General features: G+C 39.6%; 2 protein-coding genes across 4 annotated transcripts; both read left to right on the top strand.

Moving 5' to 3' along the window:
- Window positions 1-395: 395 nt before the first annotated feature.
- On the top strand, window positions 396-7,021 carry eri2 (ERI1 exoribonuclease family member 2). Of its 3 annotated transcripts, XM_050045349.1 has the most exons (10): window positions 396-1,013; window positions 1,138-1,224; window positions 2,093-2,157; window positions 2,294-2,374; window positions 2,477-2,604; window positions 2,710-2,872; window positions 3,128-3,228; window positions 3,611-3,692; window positions 3,800-3,888; window positions 4,220-7,021. In XM_050045349.1, exons 1-10 carry the CDS (start codon window positions 901-903, stop codon window positions 5,705-5,707), a joined length of 2,397 nt encoding a protein of 798 aa, XP_049901306.1. In that variant the 5' UTR covers window positions 396-900; the 3' UTR covers window positions 5,708-7,021. The 3 variants fall into 3 exon arrangements, with proteins under 3 accessions (XP_049901306.1, XP_049901308.1, XP_049901307.1); XM_050045351.1 differs by lacking the exons at window positions 396-1,013; window positions 1,138-1,224 and adding an exon at window positions 1,231-1,567 and having other exon boundaries at window positions 4,220-7,020; XM_050045350.1 differs by lacking the exons at window positions 396-1,013; window positions 1,138-1,224 and adding an exon at window positions 1,231-1,806 and having other exon boundaries at window positions 4,220-7,019.
- An 879-nt stretch (window positions 7,022-7,900) lies between these two features.
- thumpd1 (THUMP domain containing 1) lies at window positions 7,901-10,688 on the top strand. The gene is made up of 5 exons (XM_050044419.1): window positions 7,901-8,415; window positions 9,068-9,245; window positions 9,332-9,417; window positions 9,607-9,769; window positions 9,877-10,688. Exons 1-5 carry the CDS (start codon window positions 8,209-8,211, stop codon window positions 10,206-10,208), a joined length of 966 nt encoding a protein of 321 aa, XP_049900376.1. The 5' UTR covers window positions 7,901-8,208; the 3' UTR covers window positions 10,209-10,688.
- Window positions 10,689-16,313: the final 5,625 nt, after the last annotated feature.

The raw sequence follows: 16,313 nt of genomic DNA, 5'->3' as shown, positions 1-16,313 counted from the left end.
CAGTTATGATTAATGATGTTTTCTCTCAGATTCAACCAGACATAGGCAGATCTCTTTTTGCTGATGATGGGGCATTGTGGAAAAGGGGTAGGAACATCATGCATATTAATGGAAAGGTGCAAGAAGCCATTGATAAAGTTGAGCAGTGGGCATATGATTGGGGATTTAAATTTTCAGTAGAGAAAACAAATACAGTTGTCTTCACAAGAAAGAGAGCTCTTCCTGGTGTTAGCCTGCAGATGTATGGAAGAATATTGGAGAGGGTGAATGCTTTAAGATTCTTGGGAATTCTTTTTTATTCCAAGTTAACATGGGTAGATCACATAAATAAAATAGTTGAGAAATGCCAGAAGGTTTTAAATATCATGGGGTGTTTAAGTGGGGTGGGACGGGGCGCTAGCTTCTCATCATTAAAAGCCATATATGTGACAATGATCTGGTCAGTGTTTGATTATGGGAGTGTGGTTTATGGTTCAGCCTCAAAAAGTCTGCTAGAGAGACTGAATAAAATTCAGGCTCAAGCTCTGAGGCAGTGTTGTGGAGCAGTAAGAACAACCCCCATCCCAGCCCTGCAAGTTCTGGGGAAAGAGATGCCATTGGACATTAGGAGAAAGCAGTTGAACAACTGGGCTAGCCTCAAGGGGCACCAAGAGCAACAACCCACAAAAGTGGTAATGCAGGAGTGCTGGGAACGAGGCAGAGGACAAAAGGCTAGCTTCGGGTGGGTGGGCAACCAGTATGCAGAGGATATGGGGGTGGAAAATTTCTACGCGAGCCCAATAGTGGTAACTCCTGAAGTTGAACCATGGAAGCTTATTACACCACAAGTAGACTTGTACCTCTTGGACGTCAGGAAGACAGAGAAAGGGAAGATAGACTTGGTGTCAGCTTTCTTAGCTCATGTTAGCCAGCATTACCCTCAGTACACTCAGATATATACAGATGGGTCTAAAGATCCAGAGCAGCAAACAACAGGGGGTGCTTTCTCTGTTCCATGCAGAAAGGTTCATGTGGTAAAGCGTTGCTCAGATTATTTGGGAGTTTACACTGTAGAGTTGTGGGCAGTGTTTTTGGCACTGAAGTGGATAGAAGAAAACAAACCAGGAAATACCCTAATATGCTCTGATTCTGTTTCAGTGCTGAGCAGCCTGACATCCTTCATATCCAGCAGTCAAGATATCCTGTTCCAGATTTTACAAGTACACGCCAGAGTCATACAGCAAGGTATGCCACACAATGCACCACGTACAGCCAAGAAAGACAGCATATGTAGGAGGAGTTGAGAAAAATTGGAATACATGAAATTAATGTTAAAACTCTGATGAGTCTGCCAAGTGGGCTGAGTACAAGAGTGTTTTTTGAATTCATTTGACGGACAGGTTTACACAATAGAATCTAATCTCTGATTCACACTCCGGAGCAGAAGGTGGCGGTAATGCACCTAATACGCTGGTTGCCAACCGCCGGTAAAAGAGAAGAAGAAGAAGAAAAAGAAGAAGAAGTCGTCGTTCAACCACAGACGGTGGAAAATAGTAGTAATCCAGTATCTTTGGTTCAACCAAAGAAGGTGATGATCCAGTATCTTTGGTTCAACCTCGCAGATTTTCTGTGATCGACTGTTCTGCAGTTGAGTTTTACTGACTAGCAGCCCCAGCAAATCGAGCTCAGACTAATGGATGGACATTCAAAAAAACAGCGGGACTGTTGCTGCCTTTTGGAGCAGGACTAAATACCTTTTTATTGTTTCACATTTTCATGAAGTTAATTGCTAACTGCTGACGTTATGTCTACAAAGAAACTGGCCAAGTAAGTAACGGATTAACCACGAGCCGTTAGCGTTCAGCGTTAGCTACTCGGAGCACAAAGAAACGACACATTCAGTAGCTTTAAGTCTTTTAGTAACGTTAACCAACGTAAGATAGGTCCTATATTTGTTTTTTATCGAGTGCTTGAATGTTATTTCAAATTGTTGCCAACTTTAATTGTGTTTGAAATGGGCAACAGCACGTGACACTGGTAGAAGTTAGTATTTGTTGTAGTAACGTTACTGCACTTCTATCAGAGGCTCATGAATCCCTTCCTGCCTCCACAGAGAATTGGGATTATTGAGGCAGCGGAGTCAGTCCTCTAATGGGTCAAAGAAATCCTTGTTATCAAGTAAGTAAGATTATTTTGTACTCAATATGTGCATACAGAGAGCTCATGTTTAAACATGATCTCCTTGTCAGTGCAATTTTTCACTGGAATACACAGCTGCACTTTCCACAGTTTGATACTTTCTGATATCTTTCAGATCAAATATTTTCATACCTGATTGTGATTGATTTTGAGTCCACTTGCTGGAGAGAGAAAAATAACTACGGCCAGGAAATTAGTAAGTAGCCCTTTAATGTTAGATGTGATGTGGGCATTCTTCTTCTTCACCCTTGTTACTCATAACATACATGTCCCTCTTTCCTGTCTCCCCTCCACACAGTTGAGTTTCCTGCTGTTCTTCTGAACACGTCCACAGGAGAGGTCGAGTCCGAGTTTCATACTTATGTTCAACCCCAAGAGCACCCAATGCTGTCTGAGTTCTGCACAGAGCTGACTGGGATCACACAGGTGTCGATGATAACGCATAGATACATTGCTACAAACATATCAGTGCACTCTTTGGTGCCGTGTGCTGTGCATTATATCTGACAGCTTCATTTCTCTGTCTCACAGATGCAAGTTGAGGCAGGGATCCCCCTTCAAATCTGTCTTTCTCGGTTCAGCCGCTGGCTGCAAAACCTGCAGCTCGAGAAGGGTGTGGTCTTTCCCAACAGACAGCAGAGATCCTCTGCACCTTCACCCTCTCAAAAACTGTGTACTTTCCTCACATGGTCAGGTAAAAGTCAACTGCACTGGTCTACATCTCTTTTGGTAACCCTCTTTCAGTTACCATAAAGTCATCACGCTCGATCTCTGCCATAGTTACTGAGGATGTTACCTGCACTGAAGATAAGATCACACTGAATATTGACTAGAATGCACAATAGCATGGTTTATTTTTACCCTGTAGCTTTTTTTAAATGAAATTGAGAAGTTTGACCAAGACACACATTATTCATTTTAATATGCCTGCATCTGCGTTGCGTGTCAGACTGGGATCTTGGAGTTTGTTTGCAGTACGAATGTAAACGCAAGCAGCTCCACAAACCTGATGTGCTCAACAGCTGGATAGACCTGAGAAGCACCTACAGGGTAAGCAAAAGCTCAGTTACTTTGTCTTTACAAAGCAACAATTATTTCTGCAACTGTTTAGGGCACCGGATATTTTCTTAGTTGTTTAGACTGTAAAATGAATGACATTTTATAGTTATGGCAAATTTCTATCATAAGTAAAGTATTCAGTTTGCTTATTTGGTCTGGCCAGCGGTCCAAAAAACCCAAAGGTATTCAGTTATTAATGACATGTAACCAGGAAAAGCAGCAAAGCTTCACATGTAAGAAGCTGTGACCAATGAAAGTTTGATTATCCACATATTCACTGATAAAACTTTCTATCAATTAAGTAAGCACTTAGACAAGACCTATTTGTTTCAGCACTGCTCATGCTGTGATTAACCCCCCTTTTTGAATTCAGTTGTTTTATGATCGGAAACCCAAAGGCCTCAACGGGGCGCTGCAAGATCTGGGAATACAGTTTTCAGGAAGAGAACATTCTGGTATTAAAATAAAACAAATGTTATGTTGTCAAATTGCTCTATATATCTACAGTACATAGAAAATGCCTAATCTTATCCCTTGTGTCTTGTTTCCCCTCCTTCCTCAGGTTTGGATGACTCCCGTAATACAGCTCATTTGGCAGCGAGGATGATGAGGGATGGGTGTGTGATGAAGATCACTAGGAGCCTGGAGAGGGTGAGTGGCCGCCGTCCAGCGATGCATCCCAGCTCCTAAATCCCTGGGCCTCCTTTTAATCCCCCCAAGCAAAACCTGTTATGGATGATGACTGTATGGAAGTCTGCATGGATGAAGCTTGCTCGGTTCAGACCGATCCACCATGTAGAATTTTTATTGTTGAATTTTTTTGTTGTACAGTCTGTTTTTACACATAAATAAACAAATACATAATTTGACTGCAAATCATAAATGCTGATACTCATGACTTTTACATAATTAGCTTCAAGAAAAATCAGAATGGGTGATATTTTCTGAGTTACTGATCATATCTCATCTTATCTTCTTGTAGACCCCATCAATGGTCAGACCCATGTTTGGAAACACAACGACAGAAAGCAAAAAAGAAAAACCCATCAACAATAAAGAGGAAAACACATTAAATAAACCATCATCTAAGACTCCTCCTGAATCATGTCAGATAAAATCATTTGCAGAGGACATTAAGAGGGATTTAGACACAAAGGAAAACTCAAGTTCTGTTCAAAGCCTGATCGCACCAAAGACACTGCTGAATGGTGCAACTACACCACTCTGGGGACGCAGCAGGTCAGTCACAGCAGTAACCGCTAATATTTCCACTTCAGTTATGATGAATGGTCCCTCACCTCCCAATAACAACAACAACAACAACAACAACAGCAGTCTTGTTCTGTTTTCTACTACTGTGGACTGCATTTCAAACCTGCCTCGACCCAACCACCCCCCAGGAGCTGCAGTAGGATGTGTGGAAGAAGAAGAAGGAGTGGAAATCTTTGTGGAAACAGAGGACAGGTGTGGTTCATATGATGACGTGGTGTTAGAGGATGACGATGATGTCATCAGTGAAACACTGGGAGAATTTAAAGTTGATTATGTATCAGATTTTGACAGTGGATGTCATGTGTGGGAACAGCCTGATGATACACACTCACCAGGCGATCAGGTCACATTAAGGGAAAATATAAGAGGAAAAGTGAGCGTTGAAAACAACTTTAAAACTCCTAAGATAATCAGTGAATCATCAGTGACGTCTCTACTTACAAAGAAGATGACGTCCAATGTTAATGTGTCTAATCAGTTAAATAAAATCAGGCAGAATTCAGCAATCTCAGAGCCTAATGCTTATTTTGCTGTGCCTAAAACTTTGACTCGGGAACCCAAATCAAATCAGCATAAAACAGCTCCACAAGAACACAAGAAGTCCTATGGGCCACATAAAAACTCTCAATTAATCACACCCTTTCTACTCAGGCACAAGCCCTTCATCCCAGAAAAGACCTCCACCCCTTATACCTCATTTGCCAGGCCCAAAGCAGTTGTCACACAACACACAAATCATAAAGAGACTCCAAAATCTCCCTTTACCATCTACACCGACCCAGCAAAACCTTCCCGTCCCTCATCATGTGGCTCTTTTAGCACCTCCAGGAATGTCCTCTCCTCTCTGTCGACCAACACACTCTTCTCATGCACAAATCGATCTTCCGTTTCCGTGACAATGAAAAGAGGGCAGAGGATCACATCCCCACTGTGTGCGTGTGGCCGTCGTGCAAAGCGTCAGGTTGTATCCAACGGAGGGCCGAACCAAGGGCGAGGGTTTTACTGCTGTCCAGTCCGCCGGTCAGGCAGCGGAGGCAGGATCCAGAAGGGATGTGAGTTCTTTAAGTGGGAGTCAGCTCTGATGAAGAACAGTCCAGTATCGTCTCCTGCTGTCGGCTCCTCTGTCTCACTCTGTCAGATCAACTCGACTCTGAGCTGTCGGCCGCCCCAGAGGTCAACGCTGAGAAAGAGCTGTTAACTTGGAGAATAAAGCTGAGAGTGTGTGTTCTGTCTCAGGCACATAGACTTTGTAATGTTACCAATGCACTGTTAAACAGTTGCCACAAAGATACCTCAATAATTATGTTTTATTTGTTAATTTGTTTCTGCCATACACACAACCACTCAGAAGATCTCCTTTTATGAACTTCATACAGCCACACAAATCAAAGCTGTAATTTTTATTGACATAGTAAATGCTCCATTAATTTAATGACACCAGGTTGGACATTTAATTGGCTATCAAATAAATTAGCTCACCTCATCCTTCTGTGTGGAGTTTGTATTTTCGACCCCGGTTTGCTCAGGGCTCTCAGGCTTCCTCCCACAATACTTCATCATTATGCTGTGAATACTTTTGAATGTTTGGCTGTTTGTGAAACTTTGTCATACTTTTAAGGACGTGAAAGTGCTCATGAAAAATGCCAACTGACAAATGAAATTAGTTGATATGATGGTATATAGTGATGTGAATTTTACTGAAAAAATAACCAACCAATAATGAATACTGATTAAAAAAAAACCTTTATTTCTATGTATTGTACAGTAATTATACTATTTTGGAAATGTGCAATGGAGATCAAATAAAATGTTAACATAATGAATGATTCTCTTAATCCTGACTTTATTTCATTTATTAATCTTTTAATTCTGCTCTCAGTTTTGGCTAGACGGTTGATTTTATTAATAATGGAAGATGGCGCAAAAAATATTACAAGTACAAGCTCTGCATGGCATCAAAATATACTCAAAGCACCAATAGTTAAAGTACTCATGGTGGGTGCAGAATATGGCCCATTTCAGAATAATATATTTTACTGGATTAATCACTTGGATGTTGCAGCTGGTGAAGGTCGAACTAATTTTAATGACTTTATTATCTATTTACTACTATTAGGTACCCTGATCTATAATAATACATAATTTATGATTTTATTTTTATTTTTGTATTAATAATATAAATCTACAAAGTAACTAAAGCTGTCATATAAATGTATTGGAGTATAAAGAGGCAAAAAAAATCTAAGTACATGACTAGAGTAAATGTACTTGGCATCATCCCACCACCAGTTTTTATAAATTAACACAGTCCCAATCCATATTTTGAACATGTGCATTTGTCCCTGCCAATAGAACATGAACTTTTTTTTAACCTAACCAGAAAAACCTCTTGAGATTAAAAAAAAATCCCTTTTTCAAGAGTGTCCTGGCAGCAACATAAAGTTACAGACAGACAACATAGAACAAATATACAGAATAAAAATGTCAAGCTCTAAAACAAGCAAAATAAACCACAAAATAAGATTACTACAAAGAAAAGTCAAAAAGTATGTTATTATATACTATAAATGTACCATAAAACGCAAAAAAAACGGCAACTACAGATGATTACAAAGACCAGCTAAGCTACACTGAGACACTGGCATATAGAAGATTGTGTACAAAAATCCTGCAACAGTGCTTTGAAACAGCCGAGAGGAACCACTGAGTGCAACTTTAAGTCCTTCTGCAGAAGATTCCACATCATGACACCACACACAAAAATCTGTACATACCCTCAATACAGACAATAAAAATATGCTCTGAGAACAGAGAGCATGGCCATTTTCAAATTTTTGCTTAATGTGCACACATAAATATGCTGGAAGTAAGCTAATAATAGCTTTGTAAACAAGAGAATGCAAATGAAAAAGTCTACTAAACTGTAAAGACAGCCAGCCAACATGGTCATACAGGATACAGTGATGATTTTGTGGCTTACAGTTGGTTATAAATCTCCAGAGTCCAGAGCATGCAAACACTGGGTGGGTGCATTCATATATAATCAAGCATAGTCAAGAATGTGGCAGAGACCAGTCTTGTTTTGGGGCAAGAAAGAGAAGCAGTTTCTGTTTCTACAATAAAAAACCCAGTTTCAGTTTCACGTTTTTAACGGGTAGTTCAGTGTGTGGCTTAAAAGGAAGACAGTCATCTAACGCAATGCTCAGATATTTATAAGATGAAACACAGTCGAAGCTCTAAAGTAGTTAAAGACATTTACACCATAAACCTGTTTCATATGTGTCCCCCTCTATGTTGAAACGACACCTACGCCCCTGTATGTACCCTGCATACAGTCAAAGCATCAATCTACAGGCGCACAATATTTCGCGAAACGCCGGAAGACTTTTGTCCCTCCTCACTCGCCGTACAGGACAACCAAAAACGTGCTATGTTGTGACTGAATGGGACATCGCTCTTTGAAACAGCCACAGTCTCGACTTGAACACACGTGTAGGCGGGGAGATTATAACGTTAGTTAAACTTTACAAGGCGTTAACATTGTGGTCACTGCAGCTGTGAAACACCTCAAACCTCTTCCTGGACCGTGAAGCTAACGGCTAACAGAGCCGAGGGGGTGGAACCAAAACAAGACGGTAGCCCGCTGCTGCTGAGCTCAAACACAAGGTTTGTATTTGTAACGAAAGCCTGTGTGCTAACATGTCTGCCGTGTCCAACGAGACGAGGAAACGGAGCAAGAAGCGGTACGCGGCCGGACACCACAACAAGCGGTGGAAAGGCTCCCGGGAGCTGGAGGTGGGCATGCAGGGGATCCTCATCACATGCAACATGAACGAAAGGAAGTGCACCGCGGAGGCCTTCAATCTGCTCAATGAGTACGCCGACAAGCTCTATGGGCCCGAGAAGGTGAGCCCAGGAGTGCTTTAATGTCCCCTGTTACACATATCAGATCTCTTTATCTGCTAGTTATTTACTGGGCCTTTTTACGTTTAAGTTACTGTAAGTTGGAACAAGTGACCTGCACCCTGCTGTAGTGGGAAAGTGCAGACTCAAGTGCATGTTTTAAGATAGGATAAGATAAGATACAGCTTTATTAATCACACAATTGAGAAATTCCTTATTTAACTGTAAATTGAAATGCACATTGGTTATGTGTATTGCATGAAAGTAGCCAGAGAAAAAGCTTTTCATAGTGCACTTTACCATGGCAGTAGATATGAATTAAACTGGTCAAGCTGGTTTCGTGTTTAAAACTGACATTTCTTAGTGTTTTGCTGTAATTTCGAAATAACTGAAAAGTGGTGATTTGGTAAAGTGCAAAAACAATTCATCATTTGACAGGAATTGAATTGAAAACAGTTTGGATAACTTATTAAATCCTTAAATCTTTCAACAGAGATTGTCTAAATTTAGCTGGTTCCACCTTATCAAATGTGTTGACAAAAAAAGTAATATAATTAATATCACATTGCACTCATTTTTTAGTACTTAACTGGCATTTTAGGAGTAAACAACTTATTTGACTTGCTTTACTGAAGTGCCACTCTCATGATCACAGCTGCAAGAAAACAATGGGAGCAGCAGTGAAGAAGAGGATGCTGATGAAGAAGATGTCGATGAAGCCCTGAAGAAGGAGGTGGCACAGCTGAAAGTGTCTGGAGCGAAACAGGAGAGGCGCTTCCAGGCTTTGGACAGCGGAGCAAACAACGTCATCTTCATCAAAACTCACAATCTGGGTAAGTGTCTTTATTGAGCAGAGCATGAATGTGACTTGTAACGTTTTAGTGTTGTTATTTGTGTTTATTTGTTCATCCTCTCCTAGAACCTGACAAGTTGGTGCATCACATCCTGTCCGATCTCCACACCACCAAGAAGAAGAAGTCGCGTGTGATACTTCGGATGCTACCGGTAAGAAGCTAAATTTACAGCTTTCAGATTACCTGTGTTTGATATGATGCATGAGCTTTAAAAGATGCAGTCGTTTGATCCCTTTCATAACAGTTGAATTTATTGTTAAAGAATATGTAAAGATTAACATAATTTACAGCTCCATCCTGTCATTCGCAGTGTCTTTATCCTTGTTATCTTCTCATCCAGGTAACTGGAACATGTAAGGCCTTCCAGGATGACATGGTGAAGTACCTGACAACTTTCCTGGAGCCTTGGTTCAAAACCCCAAACTGTGGCACATACCAGATCGCCTTCAAGGCTCGCAACAGCAGCCACAACAAGAGAGACGAAATCATCAAATCAATCGCAGGTAGAGTTCCAGCTAATATGGTCTGATAATATTGTCAGATGAAAAAATAAATAAATGAAAAGTGAATTTCACCCTTTTGATCATCACTGAACGTTTCTTATTTCCAGGACTCGTGGGGAAGCTGAACCCAAAGAACAAAGTTGATTTGACCAACCCAGAACTGACAATCATTGTGGAGGTCATCAAGGCAGTGTGTTGCATCAGTGTTGTAAAGGACTATACGCTGTACAGGAAGTACAATGTGCAGGAGGTGGTGAAAGAGGACACACCAAAGCCTGACGTGACGACAGCAAAAGCAGATACAAATACAGCTGAGCTAAATGAGAAACAGGATGCAGAGGACACAAACAAAGAGGAGAAGAAAGGCGAAGACAACAACGACAACAACGTGCCACAAGACAACAAGGAGGCTGATAAGAAGGAAGGTGATGGGGAGTAAGAGCCCACATTTTTGAGAAGCCGATTGACAGATTTTGAATTTGTTTTAAAAAACCATAATCTTAAGTTTCATTACATTGTAGTGTTTTTGTTTTAAGTGACAGGTTAAAGCAAGATTATGTCCATTTTATTTTTCACGACTGCTAACATGACTCCTCGATGGTTTTGGAAGAATCATTCAGAATATAATTTAATGTCTTTTTAAAAATATTTGTAAGCATATCGATGATACGTTTGTACCAACTTCATTGAGATGTCCATTTTTAAATAAGCGATGTTGAATTAACTGTACATATCACCGTTCTGCAGCATAACGGCCATCAGCTCAGTTTTTTTAAACAGAATTTGATTTTAATTTCAGTGTCATTTTATTTTTGCCATTTTTATTCAGCTGTTTAACTGGTGTGTCACATTTAGTAATCTGGTTTTTGTAACTGTTATTATCTGAAGCAGTCTCTGAATTAAAGTTACCTGTGTTTGACTTTTTGCTGCATATCCTCATTTAATGGTACAACATGCTTCAGTGATTCACACGCCAGGGGGAAGTAGATGAGAGGAAAGAGGTGTTTAAATAACATAATGAAATAACTACTTTGCTACTTCACACCTCCAGGTGTCTGGGGTATGTGTTTTCCCATTGTGTAGTTAAATGTCCTGTTTGACATTGTGTGATAATACCCACACCATCACTGAACAGTTCTTCTCTGCACCACAAGATGGAGTCAGTCCCTCATTTTGTAGAGAGACATAATCTGTGTTACAGGTGCACAGTGGTTATCGCTTCAAGCTGAGAAATGTATCAAAATCCTTGATGCAATCTACTAATATTCTCAGCAAATCAATTTCTGCTATAAATGGCTGTTGTTAATTGTTTTCTAGAGCTTTTGCAGCTTTGAGTAATAAAGACTTAGTGTAATGATTATACACCTTTTAATTTCATAGATGGTGTATCAGACAGTAGTGTGATGACAGATGTGGTGGATTCACATGTATTTGAGAGACGAAAAGTGATAAACTGGAACAGTAACCACTGCTATCTTGGGCATATTTTGTTGTGTTTTATTGTTAATCGGATTTTTGCGAGAAATGTCCAGGATGATCCCTCACAAAATGAAACGTAACAGTATCAACCAATGAACTCAATTTTATTTATACAGCACCTTTCATACAACCATGAAGCCCAAAGTGCTTCACATGGCAAAACTGACATGACACAGACAGGAGACAATAAAATATTAACAAAGCAAACCAACTATAACAGAACAAACCAACAAAAAAGAAGATTAAAATTCCATAGAATAAAAATAAATAAGTAAAATAGAATAAACAGGAGAGATAAAAGAAGGTATGATGTTACTCCACATTAAAAGTCAGATTAAAAAGGTAGGTCTTTAATGTACGTTTAAAAATACTGCGAGAGAGCGCGTTATTCTAATATCCAGAGGTAACAAACTCCACAGTTTAGGGGCGCAAAAACAAAGAGCTATCACCAGTACTTTTATGGGACACATGAGGAACATTTAAAAGTAAAGCAGTGGAGGACCTTAGTGATCTGACTGGACATATGGAGGGACAAGGTCATTTAAAGCTTAATAAACAAGTAAAAGAACTTTAAAATCAATTCTAAAAGATTATTACAAGTAGCCAGTGTGGTGACCTCAGCAGTGGGGTAACGTGATCCATTTTCCTTGTTTTAGTCGACACTCTGGCTGCAGCGTTCTGGACTAGCTGTAGCTTTCTTACTGACTTTTTGGGTAGTCCAGTGAAAAGGGAATTGCAGTAGTCTAAACAGCTGGTAATGAAAGCATGAGTGAGTGTTTCAGTATCTTTCTGGGTTAAAAAAGAAGCAACAAGTATAAATTAATAAAATATCTACAGACTATATTGCAATGCTTTGACCTAATGATAACTGCATGCTAACAAGCTGATGTACTAAGATCTTCTATTTGAATAAAAGTACTAATACTACAGTTTTATATAAAAAAAACCAGCCTCTGTTACAAGTTAAAGTCCTGCAAAATTCACTGAAGTAAAAATACAAATGTGTTAGTATCAAAATATGCTTAAGGTTAAAGTACAGAATAATGGATTATGATTATTGATGCGTTAATTTGTTTATTACTATTACTTATTGTTGCAGCTAGTAAGGGTGAGGATGATTTTAATTACTTTATATACTGGGAAGATTTACCTGTAATAATACATCATAATTTATTAGTGAAGTAGAAATATAAGGTGTCATAAAATGGAAATACTTGATTATTGTACATGTATCTCAAAATTGTACTTAAGTACAGTGCTTGAGTAAATTTACCTAGTTACTTTTGGCCACTACAAGTATAGTAAGTTAACCAGGCTCAGTGTTTCAGTTTTTAGCCTGTTATCATGCTAACATGTGCTGTTTAGCACTAAAGACAAAGGCTAGCTAGGGCTGATGGGAATGTCTTGTTTTGCAAGTATTTGGTCACAGACCAAAGTACAGGACAAGTTAAATGATGGTGGCGCTTGAAGAAAAGTCAAAGATCACCAAAGTTATAAGGGAACTCAGTGATGTACCACATTTCAATCCATCCAAGAGTTCTTAGGACATTTCCCTCAAAGCCACAAATGTCATCTACATGTTGGCCCTACAAGAGAAGTCAGGGGATCAAGGTCAGTAGGGTTTATCCTCTGGGGACCCTGACTGTCTGCACAAAATTCCATGGTAGTCCTCAAATAGTTGTTGAGATATTTTAGTCTAAACCAAAGAGATGAACCCACCAACAGACTGATTGCTATCCAGGGGGCAGCATCACTACTGTGGCTAAACATACGAAAGTACGAGTTCTCTGTGTTCGCTCAGGTCTTGCATCTGTGACACTCGCACAAGTTTTACATTTATTCAGTTTACAGGTTTGGTGTGCTCATATCTCTGTAGAGTTATCCTGGGTCTCTCCTCTGAGCCCACTGAGCCTCTCTGCAAAGGTCATAAACAGTTTAATGGTTTGTCTTTTGAAGATATTACCAGGAGAACTTGGCTTTGTTTGTACATTTGAGTGTAGACACGCCAAAACTGAGAATCTAAATTTGACAGAAACATTAAAATGTTCTCTAAAGCACAAAATGGTGCACTATAACCAGCTTCTCGTACACAGTGCTTGCATTCAGTGATGGCCATTAATCACAGTAAGGACTCTCACAGTTACACACACACGCGTTAACAGAATTGTGAATTTCTCTCTGCTCATTACACTCGGGCTGAACTGTTGCTGTGACCTGTCAGTCGTTATCTCCACCGCATTCAGCTAAAACTCACAAATTGCATTCTCACTGGCTCTCAGGTGCCCCAATCAGTGTGACCTGCTGACAAGCTTATAGCTGCGACACAAGGGGGAAAGGAATGAATGTTTTCAGCCTGCCAGTGTGTTATTAGTGCAATACCAATTAGACTGTGTGACTAGCCTACATAATGGCGAAAATACAGTGATGCCTCATAAGAACATCACAGTGAAGGAATCTTACTGATACCTCTGCTGTCAGGTGAAATCTTAATAGAGAACATAATAAAAGCATAATTTCCTACTGATGACAAGACTGTTGTTATGATTGCTGAATGTTTTTAAAAAAAAAAGCGTAACAAATTAAGGTTATTGAAATGTTTTATTCAAGTCATAAAAAGCATCCTATAGAAGCTGACAGTTTTAAATGTTTAACAGCACAATCAAAACCAAGCTAATATTTACAGCACTTACAGTGTGGTGTTGTCTATATGGAAAAAACAGCCTCTGATGTTTTAATTGCCCCCAAGGCCATTTCTAATTAAACCTCAGTTGGCACTAGAGCCCGCTGCTTTCCAGCCAAATAGGCGTACAAACACGTACACACTGTTCTGTCACCCAGGATTGTACGCTCATTCAGGTTTAAATGTCACAGGCCTGTGAAACAATTGCATCCACAGGCGCATGTGCACACAGTCCCCGGGGTCAGGATTAGCATCCATTGGTGTGGCTCCATATCTGACCTTTATGAGTGGCTAAGTAGTACTCTCCAGGGTCTCATTTGTCTCACTTTACCCTGACAATGCTCTCAGCCCCCTCACAACTGTAGCCTTCTCTCTCACAGTGCCGAATGAACATATCGAGGCTGAAATTGTTGAGCTTCAAGGATTTTCGAGGACTACTTTTGCTCACGTACCTGTGGTTAAAATAACCTCTGAAGCCTCTAAAAATTTGCACTAAGCATTGCATTATAACCCTCCATATTTATTACTAAATACGCTTATAATGATAAATAATAAAGTCTGAAAAAACATCTTAAGTTATTATTCATTAGGAGTTTATCACTCTATCACAGCTAATCTGCCACATTAGAATTGCGTCAGTGTGGTTTTATGAAATGTGACTGACAATGGCCTGACAATAGAAGCAAAGTACCCCACAAATATCATCACTTGTCATTCAAGTGTTGCTTAATCGTGATCACTGCATGAAGGTACATGACATCCCCTTTTCGAGCAGAGTTCCTCCCACTGCAAACCAGAGTAAGGAGCTCAGACAGCAACACAGATACGGAAATTTGTCATGTAAAATAACTAAAACTGTTCCAACTTTTTCAGAAAACAGTTTGTGAAGGAACTAATTGCTCATATTCCCATTCCTTTCCATCATTAAGCAGATTTTTCTTCCAACACTTTGGAAGGATCCCAGCCCGTTGTTTGGAAACCAGTGTTCAAACACAACAAGATTGATAACATAAAACTTCAGTTAAAAGCCTAGTCCCAATTGAACGCCCGTTCCCTTTTACTAGCCTGGTGCGGCTACATTTTGACAAATAAAGGCCTGTCTCAATTAAACGCCTGGTCTGGTTGCCAAGCAGTTCATTTTTTGGCTACCCAGGGTGTTGGCTACCTCAAATTAAGTTTCCATTCCTCAATTACCCTGTAAGTTATTCAAATTCCTTTAGTCCGTGTTGTGTCGGTACGCTCGGTGCTGTAATCCTCGAGTGCTGTAACTCAATTTCTCTCTGATGCACTGTCTGTTGGAGCTATAGATGTAATGAATAATTAATAATTGATATATTATCTGAAGCCTAATTTTTATACAATATTCATACTGGTTTGAATAAACAATTTGATTGTATTTCCTGATCTTTGCTGAGCAACAGTTTTGTGTGAAAGGAATTAAAGGCCTGTCCCATTTAGACGCCTGTCCCAGATATAGGCCTGTTGATTTCAGTGATTTAAGCAAATAATAGCCCGGGCTATTAATTGAAGTTTATCAGTATTTATACAAGCATAAATGGGATTTTGGTGTGTTTGTATTTATACTTTTAGTTAATGTGTACTTATAACCGCATGTTACCTTACAAATACGTTTCCTTACCTTACCAGAATCACTTCAGCACAAGCCTTATAAAGGCCTTTGTCAAGGACGATATGTTGACATGTCACAATAGCAAAGCACAGGTGTAAGTAATAACATTAATGATGGCTGAATTCAGTTTAGCTGCTTCAATTTCAGGGTCCTGATATTGTGCATGCAGGATTCTGACGCAGTATGGGAAAATATGGAATTTGATTTCAGTCATTTTCAGGCCTGGATAAGTGTGGAAAAAAAACAGAAAAGAGATTATGTGGAACGAACTGTGTTTGCAAACTACTGCTCCTATTCTGTTTTCTAAAATATAAAATTCTGAATTTCTACAAATAACCTGATCATATAAGCAGAGTGTTTTTCAGGGCGTGTGGAGCAGACAGCCAGCGCAGGCAAAATGTGAGAGAGAGTGTTGCCTCTGTACCTGTTCATCACAGCCTGCAAAACAGCTCTGCCCCAAGAGCCTTATAACTGAGCCAAATGCAGACATCCGCAACCAAATTAGTTTGAAAGGAAATTAAGCAAATTCTTTTCATTGCATATATTCACAGCATCACAAATAACCAAAGATTAAGCATGTCTGAACATTTATGAGTGCAGTGAATGATGTAGTTATCAAAAAAGTATAGATCTTCTCTGTGTAAGGAAACCATACCTTCATAGCTGTGTTTATCATCGTTTACACTGATACAGTGAATAATCAAGGCTGCACAGACGCCATGAAAATTTAATTATTTAACTTTTTTTACTCATTA

The sequence above is a fragment of the Epinephelus moara genome, chromosome 5, assembly GCF_006386435.1.
Source record: "Epinephelus moara isolate mb chromosome 5, YSFRI_EMoa_1.0, whole genome shotgun sequence".
Taxonomy (NCBI): Eukaryota; Metazoa; Chordata; class Actinopteri; order Perciformes; family Serranidae; genus Epinephelus; species Epinephelus moara.
Note: the sequence above shows the minus strand (reverse complement) of the source record. Positions and strands in the feature narration are given on the sequence as shown.